Genomic DNA, 24561 nt, shown 5'->3' on the forward strand with positions numbered 1-24561 from the left:
ATTGGGCATTTTACTTTCTAAAGTTTATTAGAATTTTTTTTTATATCACACTGATTTTCCCCAGAAGCCTTCCCCACAGTGGGCGCTTTCTTGTAACAAAGAAAAAGTCAACATATTAAATAGAACCACCTAAGCAACTAAGCGCTTAGGTCCCATTCCGCGTTTATAGTGCCTGATCTGCCTACTGCAAGGAAGGTGTTTAATTAGCATTTTCCAGGACTGTCTGCTCATTACAATTCTTTAGAGTTTGGTTTGTTCTTACCTTTACCAACTACTTTTATTGAGGATAGCAGCTTATGAGAGGAATTCTACATGATAGAAAGTTACTTGAGGAATCTAGGTTTTACCTTCTTTTTTTTCTCTCCTCAGCTGGTGATAAGATAGCAGGAAGGTTATAGTCGATACCGTTCCTCACCTTTACTTGTCCACTGCAACCACCCCCATCCCCTGACCATTTTGTTCACAGAAATGTATTTTCATTTTCCTCTACAGTTACTAGGTCTCTTAAGTATTGATTTTAGGATGAGAAAATTTACATGATTCAGAGCTGTATCCAGTAATTGTGACATTTTAACTTTTTCATGATGGTAATGACTTGACATGGAAACCTCTGTTATACACTTCACACATCATCATACTTCCCTGCACTCCCTGTTCTACGCCCCACTCCCTTTTCAGCTTCCTTTAACGTATTATCTTCCCCCATTAAATTGCAAGCAGTATGCACAGTCTAGCATACTGCCTGACACACAGCAGGTGTTTAATAGATGTTTTTGTATTATTATTGTATTTGTATTATTTTGTATTATTAGATCATTCCTAATCCATTAACCTCTACTGGGATTTATGAAATAATCAGGAAAACCAGAATCATATTTTCATTTCCCACCGCTACTACCACAACAGTTGCATACTTTGAATGTTCCACCAACAATCCAATAATTTTCAAGTTCAAGCTTTACTATGGTACATCTGAAAGTTGTCATTTCCTAGTAGTAAAAAGGAAAGAAAATGAGATTTGGAATTGGAAGACCTGGATTGGACTCCCAGCTCTTTTCCTTACTAGTTATGTGACTTGGGGAAAAACACTTTGCCTGTCTAGCCTTTGGTTTCCTCCTCTATAAATTTGAAGTACAGGATATATAAGGTTCCTCCCAACTCTAAATTCTATGATCTGATGGTCACTGACTGAGTAAAATTTTCTCTTACTTCTCCACATCAGGTATGATTAGGAGAGTTGGGAGACATTCATCATTAAGGAGTAGGCCTAAATAAAGGTGTATTATTTCTCCCTCTTTCGTCATGCTCACCCAATTATAAACTCTCTCTTCTCTCAAGCGATCAGGAAAAAGTCATCAAAAGGCACATGATGAGCATTAAGTGAAATTTGAGCCCAATTAGAACCAACTTGACAGTACTTTAATAGTAGTCATACTAGTCAAGAATCTTCTGCCTTCAGAATATTATATATTATAAATATATACATCTCTATATATGCATTATATGTACTCTCTCTCTCTCTTTACCTTCCCCCTTCCTCTCCCTCTCTCTTCCCCCACCTCCATAGCTGGCCTAGAGTCAAAAACATTTGAGTTTAAATCTAGCCTCAGACACTTACTAGCTGGGGCAAGTCACTTAACATCCATTTGCCTCAGTTTCTTCCTAGGGTCAAATTAGATAAAAACTGTTAAGTGGTTAGCACAGAGCCTGGTACATTTATTTTATAAATGTTACATACATATGTATGTATAAATGTTACACATGTGCATGCATTTTATATATGTATATATATACCTATATATGTGTATATATGTTCCACATGTGTGCATATATTTCTGCACATTTATATGTATATATTCCTTGTACATCCTTCAGGCTCACACCAATACTTAGCCTAGTGGGCAAGGACAGTCACCAAATGAGAGCCGTAAAATCAGAGAAACAAACCAGCAGAGCCACATATAACTCACTCTCTCTCCCTTTCCCTTTGGAAAAGTCTCAATGTCAGTGTTCCTGGAAAAGTATAATGATTATTCCAATTTTCAAAAAAGGAAGGAGGACATACTCTGGAAAGCACAAGCCAATGAGCTTTTCAACTCAGATGTATGATCTCATCAATGTGGATACTGTCTCCAACAATGGAAGCTACAATCTATTTCATGCCTATCCACCCTTGGCAACTGTTGTCCATATCTTTGAATAAGTTCTACCCAACATACTAGGAGCTCTCTTTGCTTTCTCTTAACATCTCAAGGAAACTACCACTACTACTACTAAATGCTATCGAGTACCAGGCAACATTCAGGCTGGATACTTGCTAGCCTTATCTTTATCCCATGCCCAGCCCATCTTCCTTTTAAATCAGAGATATCTTTACTCCAGTTCCTTAAAATTTCTTATTTGTCATGTGTTGCAGCCTGTTCACATCCACCTTTCCACTGCCCTTTGTGTGATATTCACTTTTAATTTTTCACAGACTGTGTACTATTCCATGACTCATGGCTGGTGGAATATTGCCATAAAAAAATGGTCCTTTGTTTCTGGGAAAAAGTTTGGGGTCATTAATGGAACACTGCAAGTTTTCCCAAAGACAGTCCAACATGTTCTCCTCTGCCTATTTAATTCTTGGCCCAGTTTCTTGTCCATTTGTGCAGTCTGTCCTAAACATATATGTAATGGGGATTGTAGCCCACGGAGTATGGACAGAGTTGCCCTGCCTGCTTCCAGTCACCATATGTGTTGGCTCAGCAGTTTTAGGAAGACAATGTAATTCCCTTAGCCCTATGATGGCAGTGAGGGTGGGGACATATCAGGTAAAATGGAGAGGGCTTACTCTCTAGGTCGCATGACAAATTCTGGAACTTCCTGTGGGGGTGGGGAAAGAAAAAACCTTTAATCTGGCAACATGGCAACTGTTCCACAAGGAAGCTAGCTCAGGGGGTTCAGCTAGGTGTCCTTGAGTGTGGACTTCTGGTTGCCTCTTTTGCTTTGTTTTTCTTTGTCTGATAGTAGGTGACCAAAAAGCAATCATGAGATGGATGTGCGTATGTAGCCATGGAGGCTACATTGTGAACTTTAGAGGTCTCAAGATCTGCATCCCTTGGTCAAAGGTGATGGATAGATTTGCCAGAAGACATGGACCTGGAGGACTTGGCAGAACTGAAGTAATGTATAAAATGCCTATTCAAAAGTCCCTCAAACTATACCATGACTTGATGTTTTAGGTATCGGACTTCCCGAAGAGTATATAGTTATTTACTTTATCCTGTGATGTTAAAAAGACATGACTAAAAATATTTAAAATATTCTATATATTTTAAACCATTGACATGCCTGGGTTGGTCCGTTTGGACACAAGTCTTTCCCCACTCCCATTCACCCTCCATTCAGCCATGGAAGTGATTTTCCTAAAGTGCAGGTCTGACTATGTTATGTCTATAAACACCAGTGGCTCCCGAATATTTCCAGTATCAAATATAAAATCCTCTGTTTGATGTTCAAAGCCCTTCATACCCTCCCCCATTGTCAGTCTTCTTACATCTTACATTCTCTGTGTACTCTTTGATTCAGTGACACTGGCCTCCTTACTGTTCCACAAAGAAGACAATGTACCTCTGAGTGCTAGGCATTTTCTCTGGCTATACCTCATCCTTCTTCACCTCTGCTTCCCAGTTTCCTTGGCTTCCTTCAAATTCTTCCTTCAACTAAAACATCACCTTCTATAGGAAGCCTTTCCTCATCCCTTTTAATTCGAGCACCTTCCCTTGTTCATGGCTGCCTATTTTCCTTGTATATAGCTTGTTTGTACACATCTGCTTGCTTGTGAGGTCCTCAAGGGTAGAGGCTGTCTTTTGCCTTTCTTTTTATCCCTAGTATTTAGAACATTGGCTGGCCCACAGTAGGTACTTAATAAATGCTTGTTGACTAACTGACTGACATTATTTGCCTCTCTAAGAAGAGTCTGAATCATTTTTACATTTGGCTAAATTTCTTAATTTTTTCTGGTTTTGTTTAAATCAAAAATGTCAGATCAATATGATTCAGTGCCACTGCTACAGCAAAAGTGGCAAAGGTCTGAGGATAATTTTGTATTTTTGTTTCATGGGTTGCCACGACCAAAGAATTTATCAGCAAGGAGTCAGAAAATGGCGATAAGCCTCTTCACGTTTAGCTGGACTGACCCTTGGGGGTGGGAGGAGTCATTCAGTTGGCAGGGCTGTTCCACCATGAAAATAATTGCATCTTAGGCCGAAACACCTGTTACAACAGATATAAAGATAAAAGAAATTCTACGAAGAACTCAATAAGGCTGTTAGAGTTAAATCAACAAGTACTATGTTCCTCAGGAACTACAAAGCAAAGAAAGGAATAGAAGACAAGAAATTTGTTAGGATATGCAGCATGTCCCTAAAGTCATAGTTCAATTTTAATCTTTAATAGCTTATGGTTTAAAGACAGTCTGGTGGTACTCTAAATTGTAAAATCATTTAAGCTTTAATAGCTTAAAATTGCACTAAGACATTTGGGACACCCAGTATAGATCAGGAAAAAAGAATGAAAGAAGACAAAGACTTGTAAGCTGTGTATTATGACTACTTTCTTTGAGAAAAGAATTGATAGGCAAAGGTACACACGGTGTGCACCACATAACCTCACCAAAAATAAAACTGTTTCTGTTGTAACATGCAGGAAGTAACTCATTACTGATGTGGGAGTCATTCCTGAATCAGCTGTCTACACAGTTACCACCAACTTGTTACAACAAGCAAAATACTCAAAGCTGTTGATATATTTTGAGGACTATAGGCATGTTTGTCGCCCTAGGTAGTATGGATAAAACAGCTGCAATATATGAAAAAGTTGAATAAGGCATAATTCTAGCACTTAAGAAATATATACTATCTAGTTCAGCAGGAGTTGAGTAGGTAATAATCCTAGTGCCTAGTGGGATATGTTTATATATACACAGTGCAAATGTTTACATATACATACACAACGTTCTCTGTGGGTCCTTCATGATGCCTTTCAGGGTTTTCTTAGCAAAGATAGTAGAGTAGTTTGCCATTTCCTTCTCTAGTCCATTTTTACAGATGAGGAAACTGAGGCAAACTTAAGTGACTTGCCCAGGGTCATACAGCTGGTAAATGTCTGAGGTCAGATTTGAACACGTGAAGATGAGTCTTCTAATTCCAAGCCCAGTGCTCTAACCACTGCACCACCTACCTGCCCTGGGTGAACCCCCCCCCCCCCCCCCGCCCCAACACAGACTCAAACTTCCTATACTTGAGAAGACAGCCTTCATGAGTTCCTATGGATGAATAAATTCAACATCTTTCTAAAGTTCTCATGATGAGCTAATCAGGTAAGCAAGCCCTCAGATGGGAGACCCACAGTCTGTCATCAGACTCTTATAATGACAGCCTTCCCAGTTTTCTTTTTACATATCTGTAAATGTTGTATCCCTGCAACAGAATCTTTGTTGCTTGGGTACAGGGGCTGTTTCATTTGATTTTGTATTCCTAGCATTCAGTACCATGACTTGTATATAGTAGGTGCATAATAAGTGTTTGTTGAATAGAAATTAATTGGTAGGACCTTCTGAGGCTTTTGCTTACCTAAATAAGCCCTTAAAAACTCCAGATCAGATTGAGTTATTGGAGTAAGATTTCAGCAGATACACAGAGACGTTTACAAACACAATTAGCAGTCAAAGCCAGGGATAAAGGATTCAAGAAGACAAGGGTTTGTCTCATGACAAAATTTGCTTAAATGAACAAAAGCTAGCTTCTTGATGAAATCAAATTAGATCTGGGTGCAGCCCTCAATGTGGTTGATTAATTCAATATTTTCAGACAGGGAAATTCAGGAGCATCATTATATTCACATAGAGAACTCTTTCCCATAGAAGAAACTCCCAAGGCAGTTTAGCTTCTAACTTTTCTTACCCTTCCCATCAGTCCCATCTGTTTCTTTGTGAGTTGTCAAAGTGCTGGTCCATTGCGTATCTTCTTCAAATTGAACCCAGGTGCTAATGGCGGAGGCCAAGTCAGGTTTGGGCTGTACAAGGTTGTCAGGTGGGGATGATGGCTCTGAGATGAGACCCAGCTTCTCTGAGCTATCACCCTGCTCTGAGTGAGACAGGTCCTGAGATTCTCCATCCACTGTCTGGTTTTCTCCAGAGGAACTCTCTGACCTTTCTGAGGAAGAAGATAGCCCTGTAACAAGATTCTCAGGGCCACCTGAAACAGAAAGAAAATACAGATATCTCAGTATAGTTCACTGTTCAGAACTATCTTGAAGACAAGAGACAGAAGCCATATAAGCTGTACAGAAACCATAAAGATTTCTAATAAAAGAAATGGGGCATGAGAGCAGTGAGAACATACTTACTGGATTACTCATCCAGTTCTATACTAATGTGATGGTTCTCTCTAATAATGGGTCAAAGTTAAAATATTACACATGTGGCATAATGATTAACATACTAACATTCAAATAGTGCTCTGACTAAAACTCCCTAAATAAAAAGGATATTAGCAAAATTAAAGTAAAGCAAAGGCCCTGAGGAACCTGAAGAGGAGAAGCCTTAGGTCTGATGTCAGGAAAAATTTCCTAAAGATTAAAACAATTTAAAGGTCACATGGTCTGCCTTGAAAAGTAGTATGTCCTGCCTTCTACCACCTCATTGTAAGTCTTCAAATAAAGGCTAGATAATGACTGCTCAAGTGTTTAAGTGAACATCATTTTCAAGATATGGGTCAGACTAGATGACCACTGATGTCTCTTCCAACTCTGAAATTCAGTTACTTTGTAAAGTTCTCTTCTGAGCTTTAAACTTCCTGATAAAGCAGCAAAGACATTAATAAGTAACAGATTTTTCTTAAAAATGTCTCTTCCAGAAACCAATGTACCTTATTCTAATAGTAGGACCAAGCCGTCGGATGATTAGAACTGAAGTGCTAGAAGCAACAAAAATATACATCATGATTTGTTAGTCTTTTTTTTTTAATGCTAAGAAATAACAGCAGACTTTACCTTCTGAAGTAACAGGAAAGAGTGACTCCTCATTGAAAGATACCCACTCAGACTGGTGGGTAGCGATGACATTGCTAAGGGTCGTCATACTAGAGATTCATCTTTCCACAGATGATTTCAGTTAGACCCTTTGGCAATATCTTGGTTGCAGGAAAGCAGTAAATGATGCACCGAAACAGCCAAGAGTAATAATCACTTCCTAGAGACTGACCCCTCTTTCCTCAGGCTTCCCAGTGGAGTGGAAACACCCTGTTAAAAAAAAAAAAAAAAAGGAATACTGAAATTACACATGGAGACATTTTCACACATGAACAATGTGCCGATTTGTTTTGCTCAGCTATACGTGTTATTAGGGAGCGCTTTTATTCGGGAAGGTGTGTTAGTGGGTAGTGATACAGGGACTGGACTTGTGATTTTGTTGGCATACATAACACCAAAGTGAGGGAACTTGCACTACCAAGAAAGGTTGCTGCCTCTGTTGCCTAGGATGCTGAGCAGGGTCACAGAATCAGGACATGGTAGATCGAGGACTTGGACCTACGTATCTCTGACTTCCAGTTCAGTTCTCAACTACACCATGCTTTCTTAGTAATTAAATGGCAAAAAAAGAAAAAGAAAAGCATAAATAAAATACTAAAATACAGTAAAGTAATAGCTCTTCAGGAAGAGATATGGGTGGGAGAGAAACATGGACAATGCAAAAAAAGTCAATAAAAATCTGTTAAAATATTCTGAAAAAGCAAAATTAAGTCCAGAATAGGATACCAATAAGACCTTTGTTATAATCTTATGTTTAATATATGCCTTTTTTCAAAGCAAACTAACATATAAGTTCACAGATTTCTACATAATCCTCTTTTTTCTTCTTTGTATTTAGAAATATTTGTGCTTATGGAAGATTAAGTTCACCATAAAATAATTTTAAAATAATTAAACATATATGCAACAGATGTAAAGCTCTACTTTAAAAAAAACTCCCCAAAATGAATCATTTGAAGGTGATAAACAAATCCACCCCAAGAGAACATTCAACTTTACTGCACCCTAATTCAGGAGGTGTCATTATAGTACTTCAAAGAAATTAGCCTTTCAATCAACTTTTTCTTTTAAAGTCCACAAATTTTACTAAATTGCCAAACATTTTAATTAACTCATCAATCTCCCAAGGATATGATTTGTATCATTATAATCTTCCACTGACTTTACCATTCCAAGGGTCTTATACTTTTCAATGCACTTTGACATTCTCTTGACAGTAAAATAAAGTCAGTCTTCTCCGCTATTCATTCAGCATTGTAATTGCATTTGCCAGGTAGCTTTTTGTAAGACTGATTTAAATCTGTGGCACAATCTACTTAAGTTTAAAGATAAGAAGTGTCCAGAGAGTTTAGCCAAGCATTTTCACAGAGTAAGAATAGAAGTCCACTACATTCTCACTCCTATTGAAGCTAATAAGCTTCTGATGCTATTGGCGCAGCTGGGTTAAGAGAAACCATTACATACTAGCAACTAGGCACATGAAGTGAAAGTGAGGAATGAAGGCAGCTGCCACAAAAGACACAAGCTATAGGAGAAGAGGTTGGGTCAGGCAAATGATAAGATTCTTGAAACCTGCATTTTGCCCTGTAGTCTAATACTGTCATCCCCATTCCAATCCCCATCACTCTGACATAAATCTATACTTCGGCAATCAGTTTTTCCTTTCTGCCTCAACTCTTTGGATTTTGGACAGCAAGAGAAACTCTTTCTGCTACCACAGGGGGCAAGGTGGCATGGTGGGTAGGGTCCTGGCCTTGGAAGCAGGAAGACCTGGGTTCACATCCTGATTTTAAAACATGCTAGCTATGCACCCGTAAGCAAATTACTTAAAAGTTTCAATCTTAAGTTTGTTATTTATAAAATCGGAATAAAAGAACTGTTGTGTGGATCAAAGACAAATAATATTATAACAGTTAGTTGTAAACAGAATGAACAAGATGGTGCTTTGGACACTCTGTCCAGGCTGCAATGCGTTAACTCTCAAAGCGTTCAAAGAAACATTATTTGCCAAATGGAGAGCAATGGTAGCCGAATCCATAGAAAGCAGAAAGAACTGCCACAAGCTAAAAAATTCTTATGAATTGGATTAACACAGGAAAATGTCAGTCACTGATTAACACCCTACCTACAGCCCTCCCCACCTCCATAAACTTGTGCTGGGGGCCCAGATGGAGATCTCCTTTAGCACACTTTGAAGACATACCCTATCCCCTCTGACTCATTTCTTTTTTAGAAGAAATAAAAAGAATCTACTAGTAATTTAAGTAAAATCTCCAACCAATGGAAACTGTTAGCAAAAGACAGCAGGGGAATTGTGGAAGGGAGGAAAGAAAACTTCTGGGAATAAAGTTACATCAAAGGAGTACAAGCAAAACCAAAACCAAAACAAAGTTTTGATGTAAAAGGGCAAAGGGATTACTTTTTTTTTTTTTTTTACAATATTAAAGACACAAATGGAGGAAACCACAACCTGATTCTATGTAGTAACTTTAAATGTGAATGAACTCAACAATCCAAAAAAAGGAAAGATGCCACAATACTCGAAGCAGACTCTAAAGCACCCTATGGTCAGTGAGAACCAGGAAGGACAACTCTGAGTATGCCCTCTGTGATGACCTTCCTTACATGTAAACAATTAACCAAAATATGTAAGACCAAAAACCATATTTCAACAAATAAGTAGACCAAGGATACTGGTGCAGTAGGTCTAGAAACAAGAAAACCTGGGTTCAAGTTTGGCCTCAGACACTTAGTAGATGTGGGACCTTGGGCAAGTCATTTAACTTCTGTTTGCCTCAGTTTCCTACTGTGAGGATCAAAAGAGATATTTGCAAAAAGTGTTTTATATAGAGTCAGTCACATAGGAACACTATATAAATGCTAATTCATTTCACTTTTCTCATCATATTAAATATTTCAAATTTCTAATAATAAGAAAAATGTAAATCAAGCCAACCCCAAGGTATCATTTCACACCTCAAAAATTGGTAAAGATGGCAAAAACTGGAATAGTCAATGTTGAAAGAGTTGCAGGAAGATGAGCACACTAATTCATTATTGGAGCTTGTATTTTTCCAACCATTCTGGAAAGCAATTTGGAATTATGCAAATAAAGTAGCTCAAATATCTATATCCTTTAATTCACAGTCTAGGTACACAGACCAAAGGGAAAATGACAAAAAAAACCCAAAACAACCCTGTACATGTTAAAAAGAAGAGCTCTGTACATATTTGTAGCAGCACTTTCTGTAGTAGAAAAGAGCTGGAAAACAAAGAAGATGCCCATCAACTGGGAAATGGCTACACACATTACTATACATGAATATAATGGAATAATATTTTGCTGTAAGAAATGAATATGATTAATACAGAGTAAGCATGGAAAGTTGCATGAAGTGATGCAAACTGAAGTAAGTATAACCAGAAAACAATATACACAATGACTATAATAATGAAAACGGAAAGAACAAAATAATTTCAATTAAATATTGTAAAACTATTATAATCAAATTTGAACCCAAAGAAAAGAATAATGACACATCTTCCCCTGTTTCTTTTCAGAGGTGAGGGACTATGAGCATAAAACACTGTATAAAATCTTATACTGTTTCAATTTTTTGGTTATTATTATAGATTCTTTCCCTCACCCTCACATATGCCATCTTTTTGTAATCAAGGATGGTTTTCTTGGAAGGAGAGAGTAATGTAAGGGTTACATTGGGAAATAGGTGATGTAAAATAACAACAAAAGTAATTTTCAAATGTTTTGGAAAACCTTAAAATGATATAAATGTCAAGTATTATATTACTAATATAGCCTGGTATTTTGGTTTACACTTGTTTGGATCATATTTCGTGGATGTTTGATGTTATCACCATATTCTATGGTCCAGGAGCTGAACAGAGCTGAAAAAGTTTCAAATTTTTAAAAACACTTTTACCCCAAAAGCACTTTAATAGCAATAACTATTTTGTTGCTGTTGAGTTTCTTTTTCAGCTTGGGATTCATATACTTACTTATGTTGGTTATTGACACAATAACAGTCTAATAAGTAATTAACTGCAAATGAAGCCAAGGTGGAGTGTCTTTCATGATTAAATCTATTATCCTAATTTCAAACTATCTGATGACTAGGTCTAAATCAAGCACATAACTGCTGAAAAACCATAATCTTTTGGACCAGAGTTGAAAAATATAAAACTATCATCTAAAACATTGATCTCCATATCAAACTACATGATCAACCAATCAGAAGGTGAGAAGATAGATTGTATCCTACCCTTCCCACAACAGCCAACCATAGGAATTATCCACAACAAAACCACACTGAATCTTATCCCCTGATACTCCTCCAAATCTTCCCTCTCTTCTGTACAAACTTTTCCAACCTCCTTCAGGTAATCTAGTCACAAAGGAAACATAGGATGCACAAATTTGGAGTAACCAAATATTCACACGGACTATCTGTGCCCAATCTGTGGTAGAGCATTCCAAGCTTATATTGGTCTGATCAGCCACAGTCAGACACACTGAAACTTCACTTTATCAAAGTGATGTCATTTTGGTCCTCTTCGAGAACAAAGGACCACTACTCAGGGCAGTTCTAAGTCCAAGCCAACAACAGCAGCTACTGCTATACCAGTTTCAGTGGGAAATTCATCCCTTCTCCCAACCTCAGTTTACCCATTCCCAAATCTCAGATTTCTTGTGACAGCTAAAGGCAAGACCTCAAAGGGCTGACTCTAAAGTCTAGGTCATGATACTCATGGTAAATAAGAGCTCTGCTTCCTTAACTTTCACTCTGAGTGGGTCAGAGAATTGGAGCAGACATGAATACATTAATTTCACCTCAAACTCCCCCCTCTTCCAAACTGCTCTTCTCTTGTTGGGAACCACTACCACCTACCCACCCTTCCAGTCATCTAAGTTCATAACCTTGGTGTCCTCTTCACCTCCTCATTCTCTTCCATCTCACAAATCCAATCAGCTGTCATATCTTATTGCTACAGCTATCTCTCTCAATTTTGTCTTCTTTCCATTCACACAGCCACCATCCTTGTTCAGGCCCTCATGACCTCTCACCTAGACTATCCCTAAGTCTCTCTACTTTAATCGCTCTTCTGCACAGATTTCCTAAAGTATAGGTCATTGTCACTCTCCTACTCAACAAATTCCAGTGGCTCCCTATTATACTAGAATAAAAATTATTTCTTCATCTCATTATCTCTTTTAAAATGTCTATTTTTGTATGTATATTATGATATGCATAATTATTAGTAGTATATACATACATACTAATATATCATACTAATATGCATAGTATATATAGTATTAGTAGTATATACATATAGTTTATGTATTATGTATATACATCATGAAGTCTGTATTCAAAAATATTTTTACTGATAGAGATTCATGATTGAAAAGTTTGTAGACCACTGACCTAAACTCACCAAGAAAAGCACTTTTCAAATTTAAATTGCTAAAGGAATGTAATAATCACTTAGTGTAAAATTTCTTAGACTGTGTTCCACAGAAAACTAGTGCCACTCAATGGCACCAGGGGTACCATGAGGAAATTCTGATGCTAACAATATTTTCTCCCCTAAAATGGCAGATAAGAAAGGATGTGAGACCCCGTATGCCATAGTGTAGTGAGCTAGATTGAACACCTGTGTTCAATTCCCACCTCAAACACATACTGGATGTGTAATCCTGGACAACTCAATCTTCAACATGCATTGTGGGAATGAGGTTCCTCAAACAGGAGTTACCTATATCAGTGAAATTACAGTCCTAGTTCCTATCTCTATGATATTATGTATTCAAATGTTTGTTTTATGTATATCTCTCTTTTAAAAAGAAACCATGAAAGTAGGCTTAGTTTCTTCTATTTCAACCTCAAATTCCCCCAGTACCCTTTGTAGAGCCTATACACCCAGAACTCCTTTGTGATTCTGTGAAAAATTTCTGGTCCCAAAGTTTTGTGGATTAATAATGTGGGAAATGCTGGCCACTCTGTGAAGAAAGTTATTCACATAAAAATTAGCTAGGAGACCAAAGCCAGACTAACTATACAAAGTTCAATATCCCCTTTCACCACTCTTACTCCATCTGTGGAGCCAAACTTCAGCAAGCAGTGTAGGTGTGAGAATTAGACACGAATCCTGCTCTCCCAGTAGTAAAGAAGGCATAGTGCCCACAAACCAAAATATCAGATCTGTTTGAATTTCTAGGCACACAGCCATTTTCAAGTCCTGTCAGACACAATGCCCCTCACTACTGTAAGGTCTGCTGCCCAAGATAAGAGTATAAAATTCAAGAGTCAGATTTCCCTTCTCACCACCACCAGCACTACCACACAAAAACAAGAAAATTTTTTTAAAAAGTCAAGTCATTAAATGAGTAAGTACATGGCCATATGCACTGTCATAACTCAATGAGGGAAAATAAACAAACATCTCAGACAGTTAACACTACCCTTGAGAATTAAAAGAAATGGTTTAATTTAGGGGAATAGGATAGAGGTGAAAAGCCAATTAGAAGCTCCTTTAAAATCACATAACTTTAGAATTGAAAGACACCTTAGAGATTTGGTTCAATTCTATTATTTTTGAAAAGAAGAAACAGGTTCAGAGATATTAATTGATTTGCCAAAAGTCACACAGTAACTTAGTGGGAGAGTCCGATTTTCTGACTCCCAGTCCTATATTTCCCTACACTCCTCTCTGGTTTTAATGATTTCCCATCTGAGTATGAGTTAAGAGTGAGACCAGCTGTAAGGGCAGAGACCCAGTATCAAGAGGCCCCAAGGCAGATTCTCAAAATTCCTATTTACAAACATGTTTCTCAGACAGATTAGGCATGTAATACAGATTGCACTAAAGCCATAACTCAGAAAATGTGGACTACAGAAGACTACATAGTTTTCCCGGAGGACTCACCCACCCCTCCTTAGCCTTTCTGTCTCAGATCCAGATGTGAGCTTGTTATAAGAATTAAGAAATCCCACAAGAGAATAGCTGAGACATCTCATTAGAGACCAGCCCCACCTATACAATGTAATGCTATTAAATGGGTTTCAGGTATTTACCGTGAAATGACTACATTCAACACGCAGAATAAGACACTACACCTCCAGGAATGCTGCACAAGCAGCTGTCTCTGTATTCCTGATACAAACTGTAAGGCTCCACTTCCCACTGGAGAAGCTTGGAACAAGACAAAACAAACCCTCCTCCCACCCCATTCTTTCGATGCGCATAACATGCCAACGTTCAATCACTGCAAGCCAGTGACTCAAAATCTTCAACAGAATTACCCCCAGAGATGCAAAGCAAGAAAAGAATAAATCACATTCTAGGAATGTCAGCGTTTAAGAAAAATACCTCTTCTTCAATGAGATCATAGGATTTCAAGTTGGAAGGAGCCATCAAAATCTACTCCAAACCTCTCACTTTACAAGCAAGGAAACAGCAACCTAGACAGCTAACAACAACTTGCCCAAGTAAAGTAGATGAGGAGGGCTTCAAACCCAGATCCTCTGAATTCAAACTGTGTTTGTAGCAGTGTGCCAAAGGGAGAAATCTTGGGAAGCTACAGCTTAGAGACCTCTTCTTACTATTACTATGTGAAATAAACAAATATTTATCAAATACTTAATATATTTATCTAGCACCATGGTAGGCATGAAGAAGAAGAATCACAGAATTATAGAATTCTACAATATCTCCTTCTACAATATCCCCCGTGTGTCCAGATGGCTTCTACTCCCTGTCTTTCCCCAAGTAGCTTATAAACTAGTTGGGGAGATAAGACTAAAAACACTAAACAATGTGGCAAAAAACTAAACATAAAGCTCATGAGAGAGAGAGATCGGTGAGGCTGGAATAGTCAGGGAGGTTTTATGATGATTTGTGCCATTTGAGTCTTGGTGGACAGAAATAAGGAAGAAGGAATGGCATTCCAAGTGAGGAGAAATGCATGAGTAAAGGCCTGAAATGGGGAATGAACAGGACAAGTGGGTAGGACACTGAAGAGGGCAGAGAAAAGATTCAGCTCAAAGCCTTTCCACCTGTACTTTCTTCCCAGGAAATCCATTTTATAGGATTATTAGAGTAATTCTTACAAAACATCACTTTATACACATTATTTTATAGGTAATAGGGAGCTCTTTTTTAAAGCAAGAGAATCAAGGTCAAACTCCTTAATCTGACATTCCAGAGGCTCCAATCTGGACCTAATTTCCCTTTCTACTGCTCTCCTATACAGACCCATATCAAAGTAGGAAGAAACATTAGGGGGACATCTAGTCCAATCTGTCCCTAACCAGAAATCCTCTCTATCCCATGCCTGAAAAGTGAAAATTAAAATCTTCTAAAGCCACAAATACTTCAAATATCTATTAATGGAGAAATATGTTATATGACAAAGAAACTGAACCTGCCTCCCAACCCCCATTAAACTGTGAGTTGCTTGAGAGCAGGGAATGTTTTTTTGCTTTTCTGTGTATGCTCAGCACTTAACATAATGCCAGGGTAACCTTCTTTCCCCTTTCTCCTTTGAAATAGTAAAGAAAATTTAACTGCAGAGGTCACAGGGCTTCTTCTTAGTACATGGACACCTTAAGATCATAAGACTGAGAGCTAGAAGAGATCAGGGGCTTCATTTGGTAGGTGAGGAAATTCAAGTTAAAGATAAAAGATAAAGCCTTTCCTAAAGTTACACCACTAAGGATATAGAAGAGCTAAGATTCAAACCCATGTCCTCTTGACTCCTGATACAGTATTCTTTCCACTACACCTTGGTGCTCTTGGAAAGAGCATCCTTTGCTACTCTGACCTTTCCTGTTTTGTTTCTGCTCTTACTTCCCAAATTAATGTCTAGAGAACAAAAAGAAACTGACCACTTCCCTCTCCTACTGAGGAACAGAAAGGGACCCAAGGACTTCACATGAACTCTGAAATTCATGCTTCCTCAGCACCCTAAGTCCCTAAGGCCTAGCCCCTTCCTTTACCCTTCCCCTCCTCCTCATTGGAGAGTTCCTAGCTCCTTCATTTAGAGAGGGAGCCCAGGGCAGCCATGTCATAATTTCCCACTTGGCAGCAGGACTTCATCAAGATCTCACACCAGGTACCCTCCTCCCTCCACCTCCCATCCCCCATTTTCAGCTTCTTTTTAAATATGGTCTTCTTTCATTAGATTGTGAGGTTCTTGAGGACAAGGTCTGTCTTTTGCCTTTTTATTATTTTTAGCCCCAGCACTTAGTACAGTAGCTGGCACATAACAGATATTTAATGAATGTGTACTGACTGAATGCTATCTCAAATGAAACCCATATATATGATGGAGAACTTGAAAAGGAAAGAAGAGTCTTACTTCTGTTAGAATCAGCATTTACTTCTGGCACCCAGTTACATGGAACACACACACACACACACACCCCTCTCTAGTCATGTAGTAGAAAAAGAATCTTAATGATTTTTTAAATATCCTGCCAGAAAATTTTCATTTAATTTGGCTATCCTGATTAGCCAATGTCAACCCCACCAAGATGAATTCTATATTCAGCAACAGGAAATCAAGACTATTTTTTTAAATTATAAAAGCAAAATTTAGAAACAAGTTAAGATTTGTCTCTGACCCTGAAGAGAATATGGGCCTGGGGCAGTTATATTAATTTAATTCTGTGAGTGGAAGCCTACCAGGCTTTCAAAGGAATGTGTGACTTATACTTCCACCAAATGACTCAGATTCAGGTAGCAACAATTTTGATACATAGTTCACTGCTTTACTTCAGTTACCAATGGCCTGAAGGGGTAGGAACAAATGAACTCTTATGGTTCCTTCTATTTTGGTAAGATAATAGAAATAATAACAATAAGTAACTCTTCTGCAGCTCTTTAAAGTTTGCCAGTCCCTTTCTATACATTGTCTCATTTGATCCAGAATCCTCATTTGAGCAGTTAATCCAGTTTACTTCACTGTGAAAACACCAGCTCCTGAGGCCTCAAAGCAGGGGAGTTGACTGGCAACTGGGAGTCTGCTTCTACTCATTCCTCATTCAGGAGCCTCCCACAAATTAATATCCATGTCCAGAAAACAATGAAGATGAACACAGACTCGGTTAAAAAAGAAAAGAGATCTCTTAGAAGAGGGATTCACCTATCATGTGTCTCCAAACCGTAGCTAACAAGCTTCTTAAGGCAGTTTGGCACTGAAGATGAGGCAGGAAAATGAGATTTTAGCTCGTGAAATCTTGTTCATGTTCATGAGATAGTATTCATCACAGACAACAGCTGATAATCAAAGTGATCTACAGTAAACAAGCAGATGTGACTTCCTGTTCTACTTCACTTAGGCAAATGTGAAATTAGTCTGTTTTGCCTAATCACTCAGCAGCTAGAGGGTGTGGTGAGTTAGCCTGGATTTAACCTTTGTAGCAGATAATTGAGAGTTGACTCTACCTGTACAAACCAGTACGTACAAATCAAACAAATTCTTGGAGTGCACTCAGAACAATTTTCTACTGCAGAAAGCAAAGGGAAATCTGGTGATTTCCTGTCACAGAATATTGTTTGGTAAATACTTATTGGCTGATTTATTACGTTTAATCTTGCCAATAGCCCTGATAGTGAAAGATATTAAATCACTGGAATAGGTTATAGAAGGAAGGATGTAGACTTTCCTTCTCTAGAAATTCTTTGTAAAAAATGGCATGGGTTCTCATCTATACAAGAATAAAGGAACATAGTCTCAAAATAAGGAGATAAAATCCAGCCTAAAAGAAGTGATTAACGATAACAAATAATGAGGGGGAGAAAAAGGAGGAGGAAGAAGCATGTTTGAAGCACTTTAATATTTGTACGATGCTTTACAAATAGTACCTCATTTTATTATGATCTCCATTTTACAGATGATCAAATTGATATACAGATTAACTACTTGACTTTGCCCAGGGTCACAAAGCTAGTGTCTGAGGTTGACTTCAAAGTCAGAAAACCTGCTATGTTGTTGTTTGGATGACACATTGTTTCAGTCGTGCCCAACTCTTTTTATTCCCACTTGGGGTTTGCCATTTCCTTCTTCAGCTCATTTTACTGATAAGGACACCGAGTCAAATAGGGGTTAAGTGACTTGCCCAGGGTCACATAGCTAGTAAGTGCCAGATTAAACAGAACTCAGAAAGATGAATCTTCCTGACTCCAGGCCAGGCACTCTATCCTCTGTGCCATTGAGTTGCCTGAAGAGATACGAAGGGTGGAGGAGTAACTAAGTTATTTCAGAAGACCTTCTCATTGAGAATAGTGGAATGCAGCTAATATTTGTAGGAATTTCCTAAATGCAGATCCAACGTATCTGGGCAAGGATTATCAGATAAGTGAACAGGCCAGAAATCCTGCTGTAAAAAAGCTATCCCTCTCTAACTTATGCTACCATTAGGAAATCATTCTTATGGGGTCAACTTTTTAAAAATTCTTCCTTCTTAATTGTTGATGATATCTGAGGTAGTCTGGTCATACTTCTCTACTGTTCTCTTATCTAGTCTAGCACCTGAATTGCTCCTCAGGGTTTTTCATTTTTCCAAACAATTTTTTGTCCATACCCTCAGTTTTCTCATTCCAGTGCAGTGTTGCCTTTTTGAGGACAGGAGAGGAGAAGAGAGGAGAGAAGAGATGTGTCATTCACTTCTGATGGGTGAAGAGAAAATTTATAAGTGTCCTTAATTTGTGCATATTCTTTGTGCAGGTAAATAACCCTATACTGAAACTTTGAATGATTAAAAACTCTGATAAATGCAGTGATCAGCCCCAATTCCAAAGAACCTATGATGAAAAAATAAAACCCATCTTCTGATAAGAAAGGTGACAGATTTAGGGTGTGGATTGAAATTTATTTTTTGGATATGTCAATATATTATTTGATTTTTCTTCACTAAGTATATTTGTTCTAAGGATTTTTTTCACTGGGGGGAAGATAGGAAAGAGAGAAAATATATACATATTTTTAAGTTTAAAAATATATATACATATATTTTAAAATACTGTATTAGAATTGAGCTCTATCCCATAAGGACATAGTTGGTATTTTCTTATTATTTTATTTCTTTGTTTCATGAAAAGAATAAATCCCAATTAAATAATGATTTAATAGGAGCTTGCTTTTTAAAACTGCTTTTCCCCATGCCTTCTCCTAAAATGCATTCCCTCCTCACATCTGCTTCCTAAAATCCATAGTTTCCTTCAGGGTACAGTTCAGGTGTGACTTCTTTCAGGAGGCCTTTTCTAATAGCTTTAGATGTTAGTGCCCTTTTTCCCTAGCCCCCCAAATTACTCTGTACTTATTTTGTACACACTTGGAGAATAATTTTTGTGTAGCATAGTACTCTGTAAATAGGGGGTGCTTAGTAAATACTTGCTGAATCGAATAGCTTGTTCCTTTCTAGATTGCTTCACAACATAGCAAGAAATGGTGGAGGGGAAATAAATTTATCATTTTAAATTAATTTCTATTTTTATTCTGAACTCAAACCACCAAATAGGATGGGTATTTACAGGTTTGTATGCAGAAGAGAAAAATGATGTTAGTACATGAAACAATGTTTTTATTACATACAATTTGTTTTGTATATAATAAGATCTTCTTCAAGACTGGTGTCAGTGGATTGAAGAATACATAAGTAAGAAAACTGGAGTGTGGAAGAATAAAGACCTTCTTTTCAACAAGAATCTTCTAATGATATTCTATTACTTTGACTTAAATGCCAGAGTCTATGGAGAATTAGAGGGTCACCCAAATAGCACTGGAGAAGTACATATTGTGTATGATTCAGCAACACATTACCAAGCACAAGAGAAACTATAAAGTATGTCATCAGACATGTATAACCTATATTGAATTGCTTGCCTTCTCAATGGGGGTGGGTGCGGAGGAAGGGAAAGAAGTAGAAACTCAAAGTTTTAAAAACAAATAATTTTTTAAAGAAATTTTAAAAGAATGTCATCAGAGATGTATACCTGGTTTAAAAAAAAGAGAGAGACAGGTTGTCTCCTGGGAGTAGGAGATAACAGGAAGACAATGTGAAGAAAACTAGAAGAAGATCTTAATATATTGATTGCCTACTCCCCCCCTTCCATAGGAGGATTAATAGATAGACAAGAAAAAAGTTAAACTGAATGAAAAGGCATGGCTGGCTCACAGTCTGCATCACCAGAGGAAATACTGATATTGATAAGCTCACAGACCTATCCAAGCACTGAAGTAATGACAAGCTACACCACCATCAGAGGAAGGCAGACAGGTTGGGGAGGGGACTAGAGCCCAGGAGCAATGGGTGAGATTTGCAGTGCTAAAAATCAGTGAAAATTTAGACAGATGTCTAAAAGTAAAATTGGGGCTTTCATAGGATACAGTGAATTTCAGGCAGTGAAGGTCTAGAAGCTTAGGCTGGAGGATTTCTTGTCAGAGTTTATGTAAATGGGATTCCTACTAAACTGAAATTTGGAATAAATGTTCTCTAAGGTCCTTTCAGGCTTCAAAAAGCTGTGATTCTCAAATACTAATGATAATAAAGAATTCAAATTTATGTAACTCCTTATGATTTACAAAGCATTTTCCCCTCTAACAATCCTCTGGGTATTACCATTCTCATTTGACAGATGAGGAATCTGAAACTGGGAGTATGTGATTTGTCCATTTTCCCCTAGCTATTATCAGAGTTAAAATTCAAACCCAGTTCTCCTAATTCCAAGTCCAGTAATCTTTCCATTATACCATATCATGTGAACACAGTTCTTTTCTTTCTTAGGAATCTATGAGTTAACATGCTTAGCAAGGAAGAGGATGGCAATCCTTTCTCCACATTTTTAAACAATCATTTACTTTGCCTCAGTTCCTAATCAATCAAACAAGGATAATAATATCTTGACTGCTAGAAGGACAGGGGTCTGGCCACATGATCTCTAGTCATACTACTACACAACAGACAAAAAATAAAAAGCAGAATTGTCCTTAAAAGAAACCTTAGGCACTGTTGTCAGCAAGACTGACAACACAAAAAAGGAGAATTTTTTCCATTTGATTCCTTATAACCAGGGAAGAAAGGAAAGAAGGAAGGAAGAAAGGAAGGAAAGAAGGAAGGAAGGAAGGAAGGAAGGAAGGAAGGAAGGAAGGAAGGAAGAAAGAAAGGAGGGAGGGAGGGAGGAAGGAAGACAAAAAGAAGAAAAAACTCAAAGCATTAAATACAAAATGTGATAATTCTGCCATGAGAAAGTATTTCATAAAACTCTAAGTGAGATTTCAGTTCAGAATGATCAATAAGTAAAATAAGGATAGAGATGACAATGTAGCGACAGACATCAAGACTCAAGCTCCATCCTATAGAGGTTTATCCTAGGCAATTTCATATCCCTTTTTAAGAGCAGCTTATATGAAATAAAGGGCTGCAATACCTGAGCACCAGACCAGGGCTTCTTAAACTTTTTCCACTCACAAACCCTTTTCAATTTCATCAGCATTTGTGGCCTGAGCGCATTTGCAAAGTGCACATGCTTTGTTTTTAGAACCAAAGTTGCAGTGAAGTCTAGATACAACATGGGCAAGTCCTGCCAGAAACATGTGGAATTCATTACAAGTTTGATTTTGAAATGATTTTTGCTTGTTGCATGTTCAGAAACGTTTTACTGTTGCCAAATTTTTCATAGCCCTATATGGGGCTGTGAACCACTGTTTAAGAAGTACTATACTACACAAAGAATTAAGAAACCCAGTGTACCCTTTTCTGCCACTAATATTGTGTGCACTTTAGCAAACTAATTTAACAAAAATTTATTGACTATATGAACAAACAATGAAGATACGAAGATAAAGCAAAATAATCTTCAAGGATTTTATTGGGGGAACAGCATGCACATTTATAAATAGAAAGTAGACACAAAATTAATTTCCAGAGGGATGGCACAGATTCAACAGTAAGGTTCATGAGAATTATTTGACACAAAAATTTTATTAGATTTTTCTTATTTGACACAAATTTTATTAGAATTTCTCTTTGAAATAAAAATTTTATCCCATCTCTAATTCTCTTTGTCCTTATGTATTTATTTTAAAAAGTACTTCTCCAATTGGCACAGCTTGCTCATATGAGAAATTCTTACATTCCAGTCTTTCTAGTGTCAACAAAATGCAAGTTCTAGAGAGCTCAACAGAAACATAGGGAAATGTGAACAAGGACACCAGAGGGATGGGGATGACACATATGGTTAGGTCAGAGCAGGAAGCAGTGGTCTGAGAAAAAAACTTCCAACCTGGACAGCCTACAGCTCAGAAGACTTAGGAGGTATTGAGTACAACTTACTGATAAGCAAATCAGCTGAACTCCAGGTAGCATTTATCCTGAGTATATCTAAAGAGAACTCATTATGACATACCCGGTGGACCCATTTCTCCCTAATTCCTTCCCTGTCTTAGAGGTCAACGCTTCCCCAAGTTCAGCAATAATAAGGATAGTCATTCTTTTTCCACAATTGTAAACAATTGGCTATATATACTGCCATTCATTTCCATTCCCTTCTCTTCACTCACAAAGAGCTCAGGCCCTCTTCATGTCTCACCTAGACCAAAGTAATAGCCTCACAATTGGCTTCCCTGGCTCAGGTTTCTCCCAGTTCCAATCCATTCTACACATAGCTGCCAAAGTGATTTTCCTGAAGCACAGATCTCCCCTGCTTAATAAATTCCAACAGAATAAACTCCTATTCTCTCTAAAATCGAATGTAAAGTCTTCTGTTTGGCATCGCAAGTCCCAAGAAATGCCTTTTGATTCACAAGACACTGAGTCCCTGAATGGTATATGCTGCTGCCATATTCTCTTAGACAAGAGATCCACTGTTGGGATCATCAAAAATCTAGAGGATTCTCTTCCCCAAGTAGAAAGTCAAAAGTGATTAACTTTTCTGGAAAACAGAGATAACTACTATATTTCTAATTTTACTAATATAGGACACTTCTTCAACAAATATTGCCAGTATCTTCTTTATACCTTATCAGTTGTGTGACCGTGGGCAAATCTGTCTCAGTTTCTGCAGCCGTGAAACAGGGATAATGTCATCTACCTCACAGCATTGTTGTGGGGATCAAAGTTCATAGCACATAGTAGGTTATTAATAAGTGTTTATTCCTGTCCCTTTGCCTTCAGGATCGATGGAGTTGCATTAGTTGTCTTTCTTTCTTCAAGGCCAACTCTCTATTCCACTATACTACACTGTCCCTCCTGGAAAACAGCAAGGATATGAGCAAAGAAGCCCTATATGATAGACTGATAGATAGATAGAAATAGATATGGATATATAGATATATCTCCAGTCTTAGAATTTGGAATTACAGGAGTTAACATTGGAGCTGACAAAACAATGAGCCTTTACTTCAGAGAATAATTCATCGTTCTCTCCAAGGAAGAATAATGATGATTAAAAGAAAATATAGCCTTAGGTCATACTAAGCTGTGGCAGACCCATTGGGCTGGGTCCACTGAGTTGGATTCAATGAAGCTCTTTCACAAAGTGGCAGAGCATTAATCTTCTTGGCAAATGGCAGAAACAGAAAGCATCTAACTCCTCTGCCTTCTTTCCAAAAGATGACATTCTCTGTGAAGATTCAGCAGCCAAATCTCCACAGCTCACTCCTTAATATGCCTTATCCTCTAATACAGAGGTAAAAATATTATAATACTTGATCAAGATAAAGCCTTTGGTCAATTAAAAAAAGGCAGAAATTCAGTACAATTCCCAATCAAGTGCCCACTACATACAAAGCACTGTTCTAGGTGCTAGGGCTTAAAAAAAAAATTTGTGTAATCTGGTAATTACCAGTGCCCAAATAGTCCTGTACAATGGGACACAACTTGTATACCAATAAGTAAATCAAAAGAGTGTGTAAAATAATTACAAATAATTTGTGGGGAATAGGATGAGAGTTCTAATTACTGGGTAAGTGCAAGTATACAATTGAATCAGAGTAATCCATAACTACATTTGAAAACCCCTACGTGCTCATCCTACTGAAACTGATCCACTAGCCTCATACATTCTACATAAGAATGACACAGTGGCTTTACAAGATTGGTTACAAACATAGTGCTAGAAAGGACTGCCTACTTTAATGTTAGCCCTGGTCTCCTGGATAATTGTAGCATCCGCTCCCTGGCTAGGAGACACAGAAGAACTTAAATCCTTTATGGTATAAGTACTTGGTACATACTAACTGGTGCACAGAGTAACCTACTGTACTCTTTCCAATTCCATCTCAAGGCTGCTAGACCTTCCAGGAACCTGTATAACATTAAACACCACTAACAAGCAGATTCCACCTGTACATACCATTTCAATTACATCTGTGCTCCTCCATCCCCCTCCTAGTTACCAAAATACATTCACCTTTAGATCTGGAAATCACCTACATTAATTTGCTTCAATAATTCAAATCAACAA

The 24561-nt window shown here is 37.7% G+C and overlaps 1 protein-coding gene across 2 annotated transcripts in view; it reads right to left on the minus strand.

Annotated features, from left to right (window-relative positions):
* The window catches only part of STON2 (stonin 2), a 186580-nt gene that overhangs the window by 136975 nt on the left and 25044 nt on the right, over positions 1–24561 (minus strand). For both annotated transcript variants that reach the window (XM_072622923.1, XM_072622922.1), the window contains exons 2-3: positions 7036–7284; positions 5946–6239 (exon numbers count right to left, since the gene is read on the minus strand). In XM_072622923.1, coding sequence (XP_072479024.1) covers positions 5946–6239; positions 7036–7123 — 382 coding nt within the window. In that variant the 5' untranslated portion in view covers positions 7124–7284. The remainder of the gene's footprint in view (positions 1–5945; positions 6240–7035; positions 7285–24561) is intronic.

This window comes from Notamacropus eugenii, chromosome 7 (assembly GCF_028372415.1).
Source record: "Notamacropus eugenii isolate mMacEug1 chromosome 7, mMacEug1.pri_v2, whole genome shotgun sequence".
Lineage (NCBI taxonomy): Eukaryota > Metazoa > Chordata > Mammalia > Diprotodontia > Macropodidae > Notamacropus > Notamacropus eugenii.